Raw genomic sequence first — 17,181 nt, 5'->3', positions numbered from 1 at the left:
TTGGCTGTGTTAGTTCAGTGAGAAAGTCAAAGCCTAATGTGTACACTTAGGTCTGCATTTTTATTTTGTTAAATGCAAACAAAATGATTGCAGAAGTGCTGCCACGTGTCTGGCCAGAAAGAGAGGATCAATTTGTTTATTTGGTAGTTCAATGAAAGGCTTCAGTTAAGAGTTCTGTTTTGTCTTGTTATAAAATATTTGGAATTTAAAAAAAAAAAACAGTACATTTTCAGACATATTTATGGGTGTTTTCTTGTTTGTTTGTTTCTTTGGGGGTGGGGGGGGTGTACTACTTGAACACTAAAGTGGCCCTCCAATGAGATGATAGTGTCAGCAGTGGCCCACAGCTCATTTAAGTTTGAGACCCCTGATTTAAGAGAAGAGCTCTATTATAAAGATATTGATTCTTCTTCGTCGCCTCTCATTTGTCTGGACGAAAAATTACCATAAATGTATGAAACTACATGCAACAGATTTACAACACAGTGCAATATATTTGAGAACAAGATTGCACAATTGATTGCGATATTACAAACCAACTCCATGTGAGTGCTGGCTTGACCCAGTTTAATTGAAAACTGAGAGCAGACTGCTTCAGTCTTATAGCAGTTTTATCTGCGTTTTATCACCACCTTGATGCACCTGATCGTCAGTGGTCTCAGACCTGGTTCCAGCCTTTAAAGTAACCACGTCAAGTTGATTGTACGGTTGTAATGTTTGGTTGCGTAGCTTCTCCGTCCACTGCACAGCTAAAGCCTTGCTTACTTACTGCCGTACTGCCATAGGTTTAGGCTGCTGGGAGACTTCCTGTGATGGACAGAGCATTTCTTCTCTTCCCTCTTTTCACTCCCCAGTGCGTTTTACTGCTACATGCCATAAATATTTGTCATCTCTGTCCCATAGTTTGTGTTTGTTCTTGCCTCTCTGCGCTCGCTTTTTTTCTCTTCTCTTTCCAATCACTCCCAGAGCAGATTCCTGTCCCCTCCCGCGTGGGTTCTGCTGCATTAAAAGGGAGCTCTTCCCTCCCGCTGTCGCCAAGTGCTGCTCATATAGCCCCTGATTTATTTATTTATTTTGTTTGTTTGTTGGTTTTGGTTTTTTCTTTTCCTTTTATTTGTTTTTCTTTGCTTGCTTTTGTCTCATATTGTACGACGGTTACTTTACAACACAAAACACCTCTTCTTAAAAGTTTTAGTGAAAATAAAAAGAATTGAATAACTGCAGAAAATTAACTCGTATGTATTTGCATAGCGCTTTACTTAGTCCCTAAGGACCCCAACGCGCTTTACACTACATTCAGTCATTCACACACTGGTGACAGGAAGCTACATTGTAGCCACAGCTGCCCTGGGGCGCACTGACAGAGGCGTAAGTAAATGGAAGTACTCATCGTCTGGTGGTCCTCCTCAGGGAACTTTTCAGGATCAGATATTTTACGCCCGGCATTCACGTGACTTTTATGTTTAATACATATGGGGGTTTTTTGTTGGTTTTTTGTCTTTATTTGTTAATGTAAACATTGACCGAAAATGTTTCCTCCCCCTAAGTCGTAAGTGTCGTACATCTGATTAATAACTCATAAATTATGAAAAGACTATACAAGAAAATGACAAATGAGCTCGTCCTCTAGCTATGAGTTATGAAGATTACGGGAACCTTTATTGGAAGACAGAAGGCTGTTGAGTAAGTGTGAGACAGAGAATCTTAAAATATGTTTTAAAAAATACATCAGCGAACGAGAGAACAATACAGAAAGCGCTATGGCAAGTTTTATTATGAGCTAGTTGGCTCCATGCAAAGAAAATATTTTATTTTTTATTTGTGTAATCGCTTCATCACCTCCTCGGTAAACATGACTGCAAACACACACAGTGGACTGATTCACGGAGTTTCGGTGGTGCGTATAAAATCGCTCTGAGGATTTGAAAAAAAATGCTGTGAATTTATCTGACGCTCACGTCACACGCCTCCTCTCTGCGTTCAGGTGCAACCGATGAACATATGGTCACGTGGTGGTCGAGTCACCAAAGCAGAATATATATTTGGGTAGAAAATGAGAGAAAGACGAAAACAAGAAAGCAAAGCGTGTAAACAGCTTCACAAATTAAGAAAAAGAAGAAGAGGCTTCATTTTAAACACACACACACGGGGAGAGAGAGAGAGAGAGAGAGAGAGAGAGAGAGAGAGAGAGAGAGAGAGAGAGAGACCATCGCGTCACCTTCTGAAGCACACACACTCATTAACCTGTTATTTATTTGCCTAAGTGTTTTGGAACACTTTTTGTATTCATTATTGTTTCTGTTTCTGCTCATATGCCATACATTTGATTAAAAAATGCCAATTAGCAAACTATTATTAAAAACGCATATGTTCTGTAAAATGTTGTCAAATGTTACTGGTTTTAAAAACTAAATAGCTGTTACTGAAAATAGTAAAATTCTAATGATTATGTGCGCTGTGGTTTTTATATTTTTCCAAAAAATGTGGAAACAGCAGAAATCAGCCTGGAATATTGGGTGTGTTTTAATAAAAGTCATAATGTCAATAAAACAAGCAACAACAACAAAAACTTTGTTGTTTCATTTATATCAGGTTTTAATACACAGTGTGCTGCTGATGCCATGTTTGGAATATTCGCTAAACTATAGGCCCCAAAGAAATTGAGAATTCCTCTGTTTTCTATATTTACTTTGAATTGACCTTTTTCGTGACTGGTTTCTGTCTACAATTATAAAGTACAGAAATATAATTTATCATCTCCATTAAGCGTCTTGATTAACATCTGCGTGGTACCTCTTAGCTGTTTAAAATGTAGTTCTTTATATTCAAACTACCACAACGAATATCATACCACAGCTGCTGTGTGACCGCGTGTTTTATACACTGTAAAATAAAAGGGGGGGGGGGGTGCAGGACGCACTACGATCTGTTTTATTAAGTTAATGCAACTTCAAAATGCCTCGGTGTCTTCACGTATTCCACAGAGGATATGAGAAAGGCTTCTTGTTTTTCTTTATTATTAGATTGTCAAAAGTGTTGGCCATTGATTTCCTTCGTGGATTTGCCTAAACAAAGTCAGTTCTAACACTTCTCCAGTTGGGTCCACTATTTATCTCAGCTCTATATCGGGGTAAAGGCACCATATCCGGCTCTTGGTTTGTTGGGGAGTCAAAAGGAGACATGACACTTGACGCTAATGGTAAGGACAAAGCTGCTCCAGGAAGGAGCTTCTCCCCTGACATACAGAGATGGTGAATGGGCACAGCAGCGTGGGCGTCATGGGCGGGCCTCGGGGGTCCAGGCCATCCTACTGGTATATTTCAACTACAACATACATTAATTCATGTAGTTTGTTCATTAAACAACAACAACAACAACAACAACAATAATAATAATAATAATAATAATAATAATAATAATAATAATAATAATAATAATAATAATAAATTCCCCCAAAAACGCACAGATCTCCGATTCCAGTTCACAGTCGAGCTTCTGCAGTAATCGCTCAGATTTTGGGAAGCAGCCCTCATGTCACTATGAAGCTAAAAAAGGGGTCATTCATCAGCCAGTGCAGTTCTGAAGCATGATCCTATCGAAAATGGGAAAACAAATGGAAATGTGTTGACTGCACTCACAGGAAACTGTCCCGGTGTGTGCTGAGTTCATTGATCTCCTTCCGCATGCGCCCAGAGAAAAGGTCTCTCCTGTTCGTTTCCTGCCTGCGCAATCTAAGACACGTGATTCTGCACTTCTCTGACTGTAACCACTTTTATCAGTGAGCCTACTACGCGTAAAGAGTTATTATGTATACCTGTTCATGATTTGTGGTTTCCCTGTGAAGGTGGCCCGATGACTCCCGTAGTATTCTGTAAAATGTATATTAACGGGTATTGCTGCATTTTGGTTTGTAACCTCTGGGCACAGAGTGTGTGAGCGAAAGCACATTTATTTTATTTTATTTTATTGTAAATGGCAAAGTGACGTAAGCCAAATGCCTTCTGTCAAAGGTGGCTGGCCATGCACTTCATATGCTCTGGTGCCGACCCTGGGGCACAGTCAGCTGACCTTTTCGCCCTGAGAATTTAATCCTGTGCGCCCTCCAAGAGCCAATCCCTGCAGTCTGAACCATTCAGATCCATGGAGAGGAGGATCACACACACCAGTAAAGTCAGGCTATTTCTAAAATTAAGCTCCTCGTCTTTAGGATCTATTTCAGGATAACTAGAGAAGAATAAACCTAACATTGTTTGCTTATCTATAACAGGTGGTGAGTGTCGGTGAATTTATAGCAGTCGCAGAAACTGGTTTGAACTAATGGGAACTTTTTGGGCGGATACAAAATAAATAAACAGATAGATAAAACATCTCTGCATTTCCACAAAAGCGGTCTACTGAACACGAGTAAAAACTGCTGTCATATGGTCTACTGACATACAATCCGTTTTATTTCATTTTATTGTATCCGTTTTACCTTATTATTTGAATTTTCTGTTTGTCGCCAATATTTGCCAGTTATCTGTGGTATCTTTACAAACTGCAGTCAAACGTGTCCCGCTGTGTCTTTACTGTTTTCGTCTGTGATGCCAAATGTTACGTCAGTGTTTTGGGTTTAGTTTCGTTTGTGTATTTCTTTTAAGTTCTTTTAGAGACACCGATAAAAAATAAGATTAAGCCTAATCTAAAGCAGGGAGGAAAGACTGGAGAGGAAGACAAAAAATACAAGAAGGAAAATGGCAAAATAGGGAGGAAAGGGAAGGAAGGAAGGAAGTCGAGTGAAAGGGTGGAAGTAAGGGAAGAGATAAAAAGAGGAAAGAGGATAGGTAGGAAAGACGGGGGAAAGAACAAGGGGAGGAATGAAGAAAATCAAGAGGGGGGTGGAAGGAGAGATAAAAGGGAAAGAGGGTAACCTAGAAAGGAAGGCCGAATGGTGTGAGAAGGAAATAAGGAATAAAATCAAGGAAGGAAAGAAGGAAAATAGGAGAAGATAGAAAGGAAAAGAAGGAAGAGAACGGAATGGAATGGAAGAAAGAGGGAAAGTTTATCTTCACTTCCTCCCCCTCCTCCCCTGTGTCCTTCTGTTGCTTCTTTTGTCTTTTGACTGCTGGTCACCCCATTTAACATGGGACAGATAGCATCAGCCTGACAGATATTGGGTTCCCTGGCAGCTCCATTGTTGGGGGGTGAGGAGGGGTGAGGGGGGACGGGTTAGTTCTTGCGTTACAGTGGGACTCGTTTAACTCGCAGCCCTCTTTTAGGAAACGAACAAATTGCCGCTGAAAGTCCGCCTTTGTTGTTATGGTGGGCTGATCTGAGAGCAGCCGAGGCTCAAACACCAAACAGCCTGCAGAGAACAGCAGCGCTTGGATCAGACCACGACACACCGAGACACCGACCGTCTGCTGCTGCTGCTCCACAAACGTTCACTTTTTTTAAAATTATTATTTTTTTAGATCGTTTGATCAGACATGGGGTTTTTTCAAGGCCAGTGTCTTTCATGTGTCTTTTCGGTTTTCCTATTTGTGATGTTTTGAAGGCCCATGCTGATATTCTGAGGCATGTATTTACCAATAACCTGCTGTTCTTTTTAACATTTTCCAGCAAGTTTACAAGATTTTTTTAATGATTTGGAGGATTATGGGCCATTAAAAATCTCCGCTGACATATTTATTTGGACAATTTTGTTTTTCAATCATAAACTCCGGTGCCAGGAAGATGCTCACGAAATAAGATTTGGAGTGTTATTTTACACTAAAAAGCCTGCTACTGCATCCCAAACATATTTTTGAATAACACTCACCGATAACGTGCAGTTAAATGTTCAAAGATTTCTGGCTTTGAAGAAGCTGTGAATCAAGCTTTCGAGTGTTATGGGACTAAAAAACTCAAACCTTGATTTGAGTTAAAGAGGTTCACACTGGTTTCTTTAAGGTAGTACGGTGCACTTGGTGTGTGTTCTAATCTGCTTCCAAACATCCAGGGTGTTGGTCACATATACACTCAGTCTCTAAATCACCCCCCTCCCATTGGATTTATTTATTTATTTTATTGTATTTTTCAGAAATGTCATAACTTGGTACAAAAGAGCTCCTGAAATGGATTTTAGAGCACAAAAAACTTTTATTCTGTAGTCACCAAGAACACCCAGTTACTTTATTAGTATATCAAACTTGGTGCCTAATATACAAGCTTTTGAGGGGGTAAAAAAAACTGAATCCAGTTTTGAAGTGATTTGAGTTTCAGATACTGATGTTTGGACCTTAACTATTTCCTAATGTAAGATATCTGCTATGTTTCTATATAATTAACATGGAGCAGAACATTTGAAACCTTGATTTGAGATTTAATGACCCACATTTTACAGAGAACTCCTTAGTATTTAGTTGTTTGAGCAGACCTGTGGTGTGGGTTTTAAAAGTCCTGATCTGTGATAACTCGAGTTATTTCTTTCACAAAGTAGCAAACTCACTTTTTACAATCTAAGCTCTTAAGATTTCTATAAATCAGCCTTTAGAGAGAACAGTGGGAAAATAAAAATCTCAAATAAAACAATCATGTGGGTGCTTTTTTATTTTTTCTAAAAAATAAATATCCTTGGAGATCAGAATTATAGTGTTTCAGTGATTCTGTTTTCTATTTGCTAATTTGGTTCCAGACCATGTCTGTGAGTGTGGATTTACAACATTGTTCTGCATTGTGTTGTTCTGCACCACCATAAAATAGTAATGAAATGTTGGTCCAGGATCGACATTGCAACTAACCAATCATACTGTTGTGATGTCATAGCTTATTTGTGTGGAAATTAATGTGTCGAGTTAGGTTTGCTGGCAGCCAAATTTAGATCATTCATGTTGGTTTACTAATGATCTTTTTAAGCATTAGCTAGCTTCTTGGCTATTGATTCACCGACCAGCTGCAATGGTGATCAGCATTATTATGATGATGCAGGAATAACATCAATACAGCTATATCAGATTATGCAAGAAATCTGGGATTTTAAAGCCTGATGGGGGTTTTTTCGGGGGGGGGGGGGGGGGGGGGGGTTTGGGGGGGGGGGTTGCCAAGCTTTGTGTTTTTCTATTTAATGCCAAACTACCAAGATACTCTGAATTTTATTCCTACTTTTCAGACTGTAAAAATCTCCTAACCACCAGATCTAGTTTCTCAAAATATTTCCCATTTTCGTTCATGATAAAGCTAAATCTTACAATTAAATCCTGGATTATGAGATCACATGTTTAATCCTTACAAATTAATGTTGTTATTTTTGCTATTTTGAAGACACCTACTGGGAATGTTCATTTATCCTTTAAATCTCTAATATCAAATAATAAAATATTTCGTTGTCCTCATGGACTTTACTGCCCCTCAGAGTCCACACTGAAATGACTCTTTCTGTTTTTTAATCAGATGTTTTGATGGCAACAGGCCGACACTGTTCAGCGCCTTAACTGCGTTTCATTTCAGTGCCAAAGGAATTAGAGTTTTAAAAACCTACATTTCAAAGTGTTTGATTTTGTTGCGTTTTATCACTGACAATGAGATTCTCGTGAAATGGTCCAATCTGTTTAGTCAAATTCAAACATTTAGGGCTTTCTTCATATGTTATCCTCTTGTTGGTGATGGAAAACTCTGATTTGATGCCCAGATGTAATGTAAATCGTTGTCACAAATTAAACCAAATTCAGAGTAGTGTGTGTGACAGGAATTATTTTTTACTGCAATTTTCTTTCAGAAGCTTTATTCTTCTCATAAAAACATGTAAGCTCTATACCTGTTGACTAAATGTGCTCAGAACTTCACATAATTGAGATTTTTCTGATTAGAAGAAGAGCTACTGTGTAACAAACTTTCTCCATTAAAGGACTGATTTGCGGTTTAGAGGCCAGACTGACTGATTGTCCAATAATCACATTTTTTTTTTAAAATTTCCATTCATTCTATTTTCTTTTCCTCTTCTTCTCAAGGCAAAAAATCCCTCAAAAGTCATTATTGTGCCTTTAAAATGCCATGCTGAACACTTTAAAGTGAGTCTTTTCTGATCTGAAGAAATAAGTAAATGAATGTCTCCTATAACTTAAATCATAATCATTATCAAGACATAAAAAAATAAGTTGATAAATAAATAGAAAACCCAGGAGCCCTTCTGGATGAAATGTGTTCACCAGGCAGCCGAAACAAGCATGCATAAGGCCTCTGACAGAGTAGCAAAACACCAGCTATCGAGCCGCAAAATAAACCCTGAAGCTGTAGAATGAAAGATCACACTTGATCCACTGAGCACTAAAGCCGCAGCAGCAAACAGCACAAACAGCCGAAGGTTTTCAGCGACTCCAAACGACAGATCTGTGCGCGATAAAAAGGCGGAGGAGATCCTGAGCCATCTGCACTCAGACTGAAGCTAGCAGCCGCTGCGGTGATGCACAGAAAAAATAAATGATTATCAAATAAAAGCAGAAAGACACAACTATTAGCGTCATTGCATCTTCATTCTTTTGTTCCACTTTCTGCTACTTTGATTGCAGGTTCAACACAAGCACTACACGTCTGCTACACATGGGTCGCACTTGCGTCCTGTGGAAGCTGCAGGCAGTCTGAAGGTTTGACCTTTGACCTCCTGCTTTAGTTACTGCAGGTGCAGCAGTGAAATATTTCATGATCCAAAATCTCTTAATAGGACACGAATTTTGTTTAAAAAGCAAAAACATTCAATAATAATAATGAACTCTGTTTTGTTTCTTTTGGGATTTTTGTTTTTGTTTTTTGGAATAATTTCCACTGAAAGAAATGAAGAGATTTTAAGATGGTTGCTATTTTAACACATATTAAGAAAAGTACAAAAAAGGATGGAGGTTTAACCTTTGACCTGTGGGCAGCAGACAGGCATGAGGGCAATAATCCTTATTCTGTCATTGTCATTATTTGAAATAATTGCACTACCTGTTGTTGTTGTTGTTGTTGTTGTTGTTGTTGTGAGGTTTCTTTATGAGTTTGTTTTAACTAAATAAGATAAATATCACATTTTTCTCACACTGACTCTATTAGAAACTCAGTGTTTGCTTTGCAGGCTTATTGTATGAGCAGAATACTCTCACATCTGCATGGATTATGAATTATCTTTCCACCAAACGACAGGGAAGACGGGAAACAACATTCTGCAACAACACCAAGACCTGTTGTTTCTGAGACAGAAAATTGGAGCTTTAAGATGGATGGAGGGGATAGACCTACTATACTCCACTATAGGACAAATCACGTGATAGCGTTTATCCAAAACCGAACAGAGACTCATTCAGGTTAGAACGTGTTGTCAGGTGAGGAAGGACGATCCTCACATCGAAACAGCTTTTTTTGTTTTGTTTTTTGTTTTGTTTTTTTCCTTCAATTGAGCAAACATTATTCGAATTTAGCAACAACACTGCAAGAAAACGGGCTTCAGAAAGCATGAGGCACCAACTAAAGTGGACTCTAGAGAATTTAAACTCCTGAAAGTGGAGAAAGAAAAAATGTATATGGGTGTGCAGCCTGTGCTGAAATGTTAAAACACGAAGAATAAGCTGGAAGGCCTGCAGCGCCTCAGACAGAGAGGCTCAGTTTACGGCTTTACGCCACAAACCTGCAGAAAAAAAATGTGAGGTGGCGATTGTGCACCAGCATAGAGAGAGAGCGAGAGAGAGAGGAAGAAAAGCTGCAGGCCGCGGATCAAAATCACACCAGCTGCAACAACAAACATCCACGCGATCACAGCGACATCTGAACACACTGTGAGTCTTTAGGCGTTGCTCATAAGCGCTGAGGAGGAGGACGCAAACACATCTCTACATCCAGATCTCACTTTTCTTTTTCAGGGCTGAAAGTAGAATTCTGATTTCAGGTTGAGTTCGGAATCACGACAACTGCACAAAAAGCGATCAGAGCACCTCAAAGAAGACACTGAAGCTGATCCCGGCAGCAGCAGAAAGCACAACACAAACGCACACGCTCAGCTTTGAATCAGACTTCCTGAATGAAACACACAAACACCCCCAAAAAAGCGAAAGAACAAAACAGAAAGTGGCACATAAGCTGCAGCCACACAGAATTAAACGCAGAGCATCAGGTAACAAAGAGAGAAAATCTCCAAATGTGAGACTTCACGACCAGCACGTGCATCCCTGCTGGATTTAATTCATGTTTCTTCTCCACAGAAGCGCAAAAATACTGAAAACCGATATGTGAACCCGTTTACTGAAGAACCGAATTAACACAATCTGAAATGTAAGGTGTGTGTGTGTGTGTGTGTGTGTGTGTGTGTGTGTGTGTGTGTGTGTGTGTGTGTGTGTGTGTGTGTGTGTGTGTGTGTGTGTGTTTATTTGGAGAGATTTAAAAACCAAACCAAGCATCTGCGACCTATACATGAAGCATACATGTGGATCTCAGACCGATCGTTGCATAGTACAAATATGACACCACAAAAATAAATAATTAACTTCACACAACATTAAATAGTTCCAAACTTAAGAAGTAAATTTTCAACCTTGTTTAAGTTTCAGCTGTAAAATAGCTTCAAGAAGGCGCAAACCCGGCCACCAGCATCTGAAATACTCAAAATCTAAACCACAGTAGCGCCAAGGGGAAGAAGAAAGAAAGTCTCCTGACGGTGGAAATATCAGAAATTGTAGTGGAAAAAACGCGCCATCACCATTTGGCCCCTGACCAAGAAAAAAATGCACAAATCTCTAAATTTAAGGGGGAAAAAATCATCTTTTTCTGATTCTTAAAAAGAAAAAAAATCAGATGAGGCAGAATGATTAAAAAACAGAGAAGAAGAGTCATCTCACCATCAAAGTCATCACCTGTTAACACATAAAAAGCCACAGACAGACGAAAACACTGCACAGCGCCAAAGAAAGAACACCAGTGACCACAATTAGCCTGCAAAAGCTGACTCTTGTTTAGGAAAGATGTCAAATCTGAAAATGTAAAGGGGAAAATATCCAGAAAGTTTCTGCTCTGGGGCTTAAAAAAAACAAACAGAACTGAGCAAAGTGAGCAAGAAAAGCCGCATTTAAAACACTAAAACGCATCAGTGACACAGCGCTCAAATCTGCTCTCACATCCTGACTTTTCTTTGGAAAAAAAGACTGAAAAAACTGGAGCTCCTTACAACTAGTGTACGGTGGTTTGAGCTGTGAGCAGTTTAAACCAAACAGACATATGATGATAAAACAGTGCAAAGATGACATTATTAGGGAGGGGGGGTGGAGGGGGCTGCACACAAACCCAGAGGCCACAGCCTCCAGCGCCTCAGATTTCACTGCTCAGAAGGAGAAAATGTCACAACCTGAAACACCAAAAGACCCTCACACAGTCAGGCTTCAGCAGCCTTAACGCGACCTCCGGTTGCATCATTTGACAGTTTTTTCACCGAGACGCGCATAAATCTGCACGTGTAAAAGCTGTAACGCACAGGTTGAATTTTTTTTTAATCCCAGATGTGTGCGTAAACAAGAACAACTAAAACTCCAGGAAAACATAAACGGAAACACTCGTGTGGATGAGGTGGGATATCGACCTTAGCCCACAAATGAATCAAATGATGTTTGCTCTCCATAAAACCATAATTCAGAATCTGATTAAGAAAATCCAAAATTTAAGTTAAAATCTAGAAGAAGAAAAAAGGTGGTTTTGCTGTTAAAAAAAAAAAGAACAATAATAATCCTAAATTGATTTTTGTGCTTTTCAGTGAAATCAGTGAAAACACGGACGGCAGGAATAAAAAAAGACAAAAGGATTTTCATTAGTTATGAATGTAACCTATTCTTTTATTTTTATTTTTTATGATTATTTTTTTCTTTTTTTGTTCTTTTTTTAAACTTTTGTAAGCGACAAACACGGGAATAAGAATAAGACCACAATAGTATCACAACCATGAAAATTTTTTTAGAGACGACAATTAAAGGACAATCATTCCAAGTAGTATTAGATAATGAGGCATTTTTTTTCTTGTCAAACAAACGGGTTTTTACATCGTTCCTCCTTTTATAGAAAAACAGAAAAGCAAAAGCCCACATTCAACTTACAAATAGACATTTCTCTCTCGCTCGCTTTTTTTTTTTTTACTAATAATACAAAAAGTAAATAAAAGGAAAAGAAGCGTGAACGTCCGTTTTTATCGGCGATCACGTTTACAGTCAAAGAAAGCACATCACAGGTTGCACTGCGGAAAATATCCATCAGCAAAACGAGAAATTTGTGCTCAATATTCAGCCTTGAAATCTGAATTTTCTATAGCACGAGCAGTTAAATTCAAAAGGTTTAAAAAAAAACAGGCAACAGGAGGCAAAAAAAATCTCTCCAGCAGCACTAACAATCCTTCGCTGATGACGCTGAAAAAAATCGGCGCCACCAAACTCCATTTACGTTTCAGCTAATTTAAAAAGACTGCAAAAAAGCAATATAAATCTCGTTTAAATGGATATTTTCTGCAGTGAGGGAGGCATCATTCACTCCGTCATCCACACCTTCTCCCATCCATTCATTCAGTCCTTAATTCTTTCCACATTAGGCCTGTAGTGTTATGCAGCTGAATACTGACTCTAAAAATCCTAAAAAACCGATTCTTTGGTCTATAGAAAGTACATTAGCAGTTTTCAACTGGGAAATTAAACGAGTGGAGAAACAGTCTCGGGACTTTAAACTGCGGGAGGCAGAGTCGCTAGAAACAAAAAAATAAAAAATATATATAAAAAATGTGTTTCAATTTTGTAAAATAAAATCACTCTCCGCCGCTTTTCTTCAACCCCGCATGATACTTATAATACTGCAAAAATGCGGGCAAAACAGGCTATCAGAGATATTATTATTATTTTACCTTTTTAAATCTTAAAATTAGACGAAACTATTTTAAATACATATTCTATAAAAGTAATACCTCCTCCAATAATAATAACAGAAAAAATCAGCCTGCAGCTCTCCTCACGCTCTCTGTTTTTTGTGTTTTTGTTTGTTTTGTTTTGTTTTTTTATCTCAGATCACATTGCACGTCGCTGACTGACAGTACTATACAGAGACAAACCCCGGACACTTATAGGAACAGACATTATGTACACAAAAATTAAAACTGCTGGAGAAGATGGAGCAGAAGAAGAAGCAATAATAATAATAATAACAATAATAATAATAATAATAATAACAATTAAGATAATAATAATAATAATAATAATAAAAAATACCTGGAAACTTCAGGGCTGCTTTCTGTTAGTTTCTCAGTGCTGCTCTTTTTTGTTTTGCAGTTTTAAGCCTCTTCTCTTTTTTCTATAGTAGGTAGTTTATAATAATTTTGTCATTTTTTGTACAATGTAAATGTTCAGTGTAAAATGTTCAACTTACAGTTCCAGTCACTTAAAGATTCTCACTCCTTCAGGGCAGAATGAGGGGATGGATGCATGGATGGAGAGGTGAGGTGGGATAAAGTGGAGGGGTGAGGCTGGGGGTGAGGGTTTGGGGTGTTAGTGTATAAGCGGGTTGGAGGTTGAACTCTGGTTCTGATGCGTAAAATAGTCAGACAACCCCCCGGAAAGTCCTGAGGAGAAGGCCGGCAGAGAGCCGGACAGAGCGGGCCTAAGAGAGTCACAGGGCAGCGAGGAGGAGGACGGAGCCTGCGGGGAATTGGAGGCCGAAGCCCGGGCGGCCTGCAAGGTGCCGCCGCTGCCGCCGGACTGCGTGGTCATGGACGGGTGTGGGACATGAGGGAAAAAGTAACTGGTCTGTCCGGCCAGTAGATTCACCGAGCAGGGGTTCAGGGAGTAAGTGGCCCCGGAGCAAGGCACGGAGAGGCCGCAGGGTACCGCCGAGGCCGCCAGGGCCGCCGCTGTCAGGTGGTGCGTCGCGTAGGGGAGATCCCCCCCGACCAGCCGGTCCATGCTGAGCCCGTTGGAGGATGGGAATGACGAGTGGTTGTTGCTCATGTTCTGGGTGAGCATGGTGCTGTAGGACATGGGATGACCCGGGTATCCCGATGAGGTCCCGTTGTAGCCGAGGGCGCCGCCTGCCCGCGGGTGGTGTAGAGAGAGGAAGGGGGACATGGGCCAGTACAAGGAGCCGGCTCGGTCCATGAAGGTCAGCCCAGAGGTCAGCCGAGCACCCCGCTTGAAGGCCAGCTTGGCTCGGGACGTGGTGGACCTCCGTCGGAGTTTCCCGGTAGTGCCGCCGATGAAAACGTCGTCGCTGCTAGGGTCCAGCATCCAGTAGTTCCCCTTGCCCGGGTCGTCGTAGTGCCGCGGCACCTTGACGAAGCATTTATTGAGGCTGAGATTGTGTCGGATGGAATTCTGCCAGCCCTGTTTGTTCTCCCGGTAGTACGGGAAGTTTTTCATGATGAATTCATAAATGCCGTTCAGAGTGAGCCGCTTCTCCGGACTCTGTCTGATGGCCATCATTATCAAAGCGTTATAACTAAAAGGAGGTTTTTCATACTTGCCGCTTTTCTTCTCTCCGTCCTTCCCTCCAGCGCCGCCGTCTCCGTCCTTTGCGTCCTTTTTCTCTTCCTGCTTCTCCTTCTCGTCCGGGCAGCTCTCCTGTCTCGAGGAGTCACTTTTAGAGTCCGCCTTAACGTCCGGCTGCGCGACGGGAAGAGGAGCTTTCTGCTCGGCTTCGTCCGCGGCGCCGGGCCGGTGGTGGTGGTTCTGGTGGTGGTGGTGAAGGTGGTTTTGGTGGTGATGCTGGTTCTGGTGATTGTTGTTGTCGCTTTGAACGGCCTCGGGCACCAAACTGTTTATACTAAACGACGATTTAGGAATCATTTTCACCTCTTTGCGCTCTCCCATATCCAACATCACCGGGCAATAAGGGGGGAAAATGGCAACGACCAAAAGCGACGATCACAGCTGGGTTTCAATCTGTCCTGTCTCTGCCTGCGAACCAGGACGGGAAGGAAGGAAGGGGGGATAGATAGGAAGAAAGAAAGTATAGCCCAACAAACTATTTCATGTTCGGTTTGGGGAGAAAAAAGGAAACACACACACAACACACATGTACACACACATCGATAGGAGACAGATAGCTGCAATTAATTAGGGAGCCACAGCCACTAAAGCAAGTAAAAAAACATTGGTTGGACCTTTCCAGTCCTCAGCCAACCAGGGGAACATTAGTATTAAATATTAAGGCGTCCTCTGCGCTTTCAGCCAATCATGACGCACAGGGAAACACACACATCCACCAATGCCTTGCACGCTGCAAAAAATGCCCACCTTCCCGATACATTTCATGGTTTCTGTCCTAACGAATCGAAATTTGATCAAAATGAACATCGAACTGCGACAGGAACTAGTCTGTTTTTATGGTTTCCAAAGCGAATCGTTTGCTTCGAAATTTTCGTTGGATGTTAGACTATTCTTCTTCAAACTCGTGCTCCCTGTCCTCGTATTAATCTCATCTGCGAAATCATACCCTTGAACTGTAAACGGATTAAACTCGAATAAAAAAATTGAGATTTTTTAAAACCCACTCGTTTATTCACCTGACATTTTTTTTATAGAGAAAATGAAACTTTAGAGCCTTTTTACGCCGCCAAATCGGACACTTTTTACAGCGTAGAAAACACACTCACCCTTATCAACATTCGTGTGCCTTCCCCTCATCCCTCCCCTCTCACACTCTCTCCCCCACCTAAACCAAAAAACCATAGCTGGAAAACACACACCGTGCATGCGTAAACCCAAATCCCCGCCGCTCCTCATATTTACACTCCTCCGATTCAAATATTTGCCCCTTCGGCGTCTCCAAAACTGTTTACATCCCGGGAAAATAAACAGAGGAGAGGGGATCCGGAGGGCACGCGGACACGGTCAGGACAGGCTGAGGTGATTTATGTGTCAGATCGCAGCAGACTGCGCTGCGCAGAAAGGCTGCGGGGCTGCTTCTCCAAAAGCCGCTTCTCCGTGCGTAAAATGTGTGCCGGGCATAAACACGGTGTCATTTCAATCTGCCACTTTAAGGAAGGTTTCAGTAGTCACTTACTTTCCTCCCAGCGGAGGAGAATTTAACAACAGCACGAAGTGAACCGGAGGCAGGAAGAGACTCGGAGTGTGGGAAAGGGTGGAGAGCCGAGGGCCGCCGAGAGCTAGAACCAAGCCGCATTCACAGATTTATTTTTTATTTTTATTTTAAACCGCCATCGACAGAAAAATGTGAAATAATTTAACACAACATTTCAAATAGGGATTTATGTAATTTTTTTTCCTTCGAAGAAATAAAACAAAATAAAATAAGATACGTTGCAATTATACGCATATACTGTGACTGGTACGGCACCCCTGCTCCTTCATTTACTGCTGCTCTAACGGCACTGAGGGATGTAGGCAATGAAGTCCACAATATCTGCCTTATCTGCCTCCGCTTTAACGTTCATAAAATTAAAGACGGGGACGCTGTTTATGGGTTGATGTGTTTACATTTATAACAGAATTTGGTTGCCAGCCCGCGAAGAAATGATTGCGAAAAGGAAATGAAAAAAGTTCAAAGTGTCACAGTGGAGAGGAAATTAGTGAATAGATACCGCTGTTGTTCTTACATTGTTAAATGTTTACATTATTATCGTATGTTAATAGTAAACCGCTAAGAACACATATGGCTTTACAGATACTACACGAATTGGACTGTGCAGTAATATTTACGCACTTTGTTGTTGTTGCTGTTGTTTGAGTCAGATATTGTTTCTGGTCTCACTGGAGTTCATTTAATTCATGCATAAACTGCAACTACTGCTAAGTGTTCCCACAACAACTACACGACTATCCACTCAAATACGCCTGTAGTACTTCCAGCCATATGCAGCTGCTTCAGCCCCTGAAACTACACAACTACCTCTTGTTAGTAGCACTGCTGGGGTTTTTTTATTGATTCACTGTCATTACTGACGAAATGAGTACAGCTACACCGCTGTTATTAGCACAGTAATAGTAATATTTCCATGCAGATATCACAAGTATTGTTGCTACTACAATGAAGTTTTTCTCTCCATATGAGCGCAAAAAATAAATATATTATGTTCCCCCTCAACAACACCCTCACGTGTTGTCTGGAACAGATAATTACAAAAGGAAAAAAAACTGTTAAGTCTACAAAATAAAAGCCTTTCAGAATGTAATTCCACCTTAAATAGTTTAATGGGAGACACACTCAGCCAAATCTGTCAGT

At 40.7% G+C, this 17,181-nt stretch overlaps 1 protein-coding gene across 2 annotated transcripts in view; it reads right to left on the bottom strand.

The window, feature by feature from the left end:
• The window catches only part of foxg1a (forkhead box G1a), a 40,733-nt gene extending 25,645 nt beyond the window's left edge, over positions 1-15,088 (bottom strand). Inside the window, exon 1 of one of the 2 annotated variants that reach the window (XR_014890014.1) lies at positions 13,372-15,088. Coding sequence is in view for 1 of the 2 variants with exons in the window: in XM_085257839.1 (XP_085113965.1) it covers positions 13,491-14,816 (1,326 nt within the window). In the remaining variant the exon portion in view is untranslated. Of the gene's footprint in view, positions 1-11,783 lie in introns of those variants that run through there. The other variant, XM_085257839.1, reaches the window with a different exon arrangement.
• Positions 15,089-17,181: the final 2,093 nt, after the last annotated feature.

This window comes from Mchenga conophoros, linkage group LG19 (assembly GCF_057382185.1).
Source record: "Mchenga conophoros isolate Kocher_MC1m ecotype Shallow Benthic linkage group LG19, M_conophoros_male_GT1.1, whole genome shotgun sequence".
NCBI lineage: Eukaryota > Metazoa > Chordata > Actinopteri > Cichliformes > Cichlidae > Mchenga > Mchenga conophoros.
This window is presented reverse-complemented; position numbering and strand designations above follow the sequence as displayed.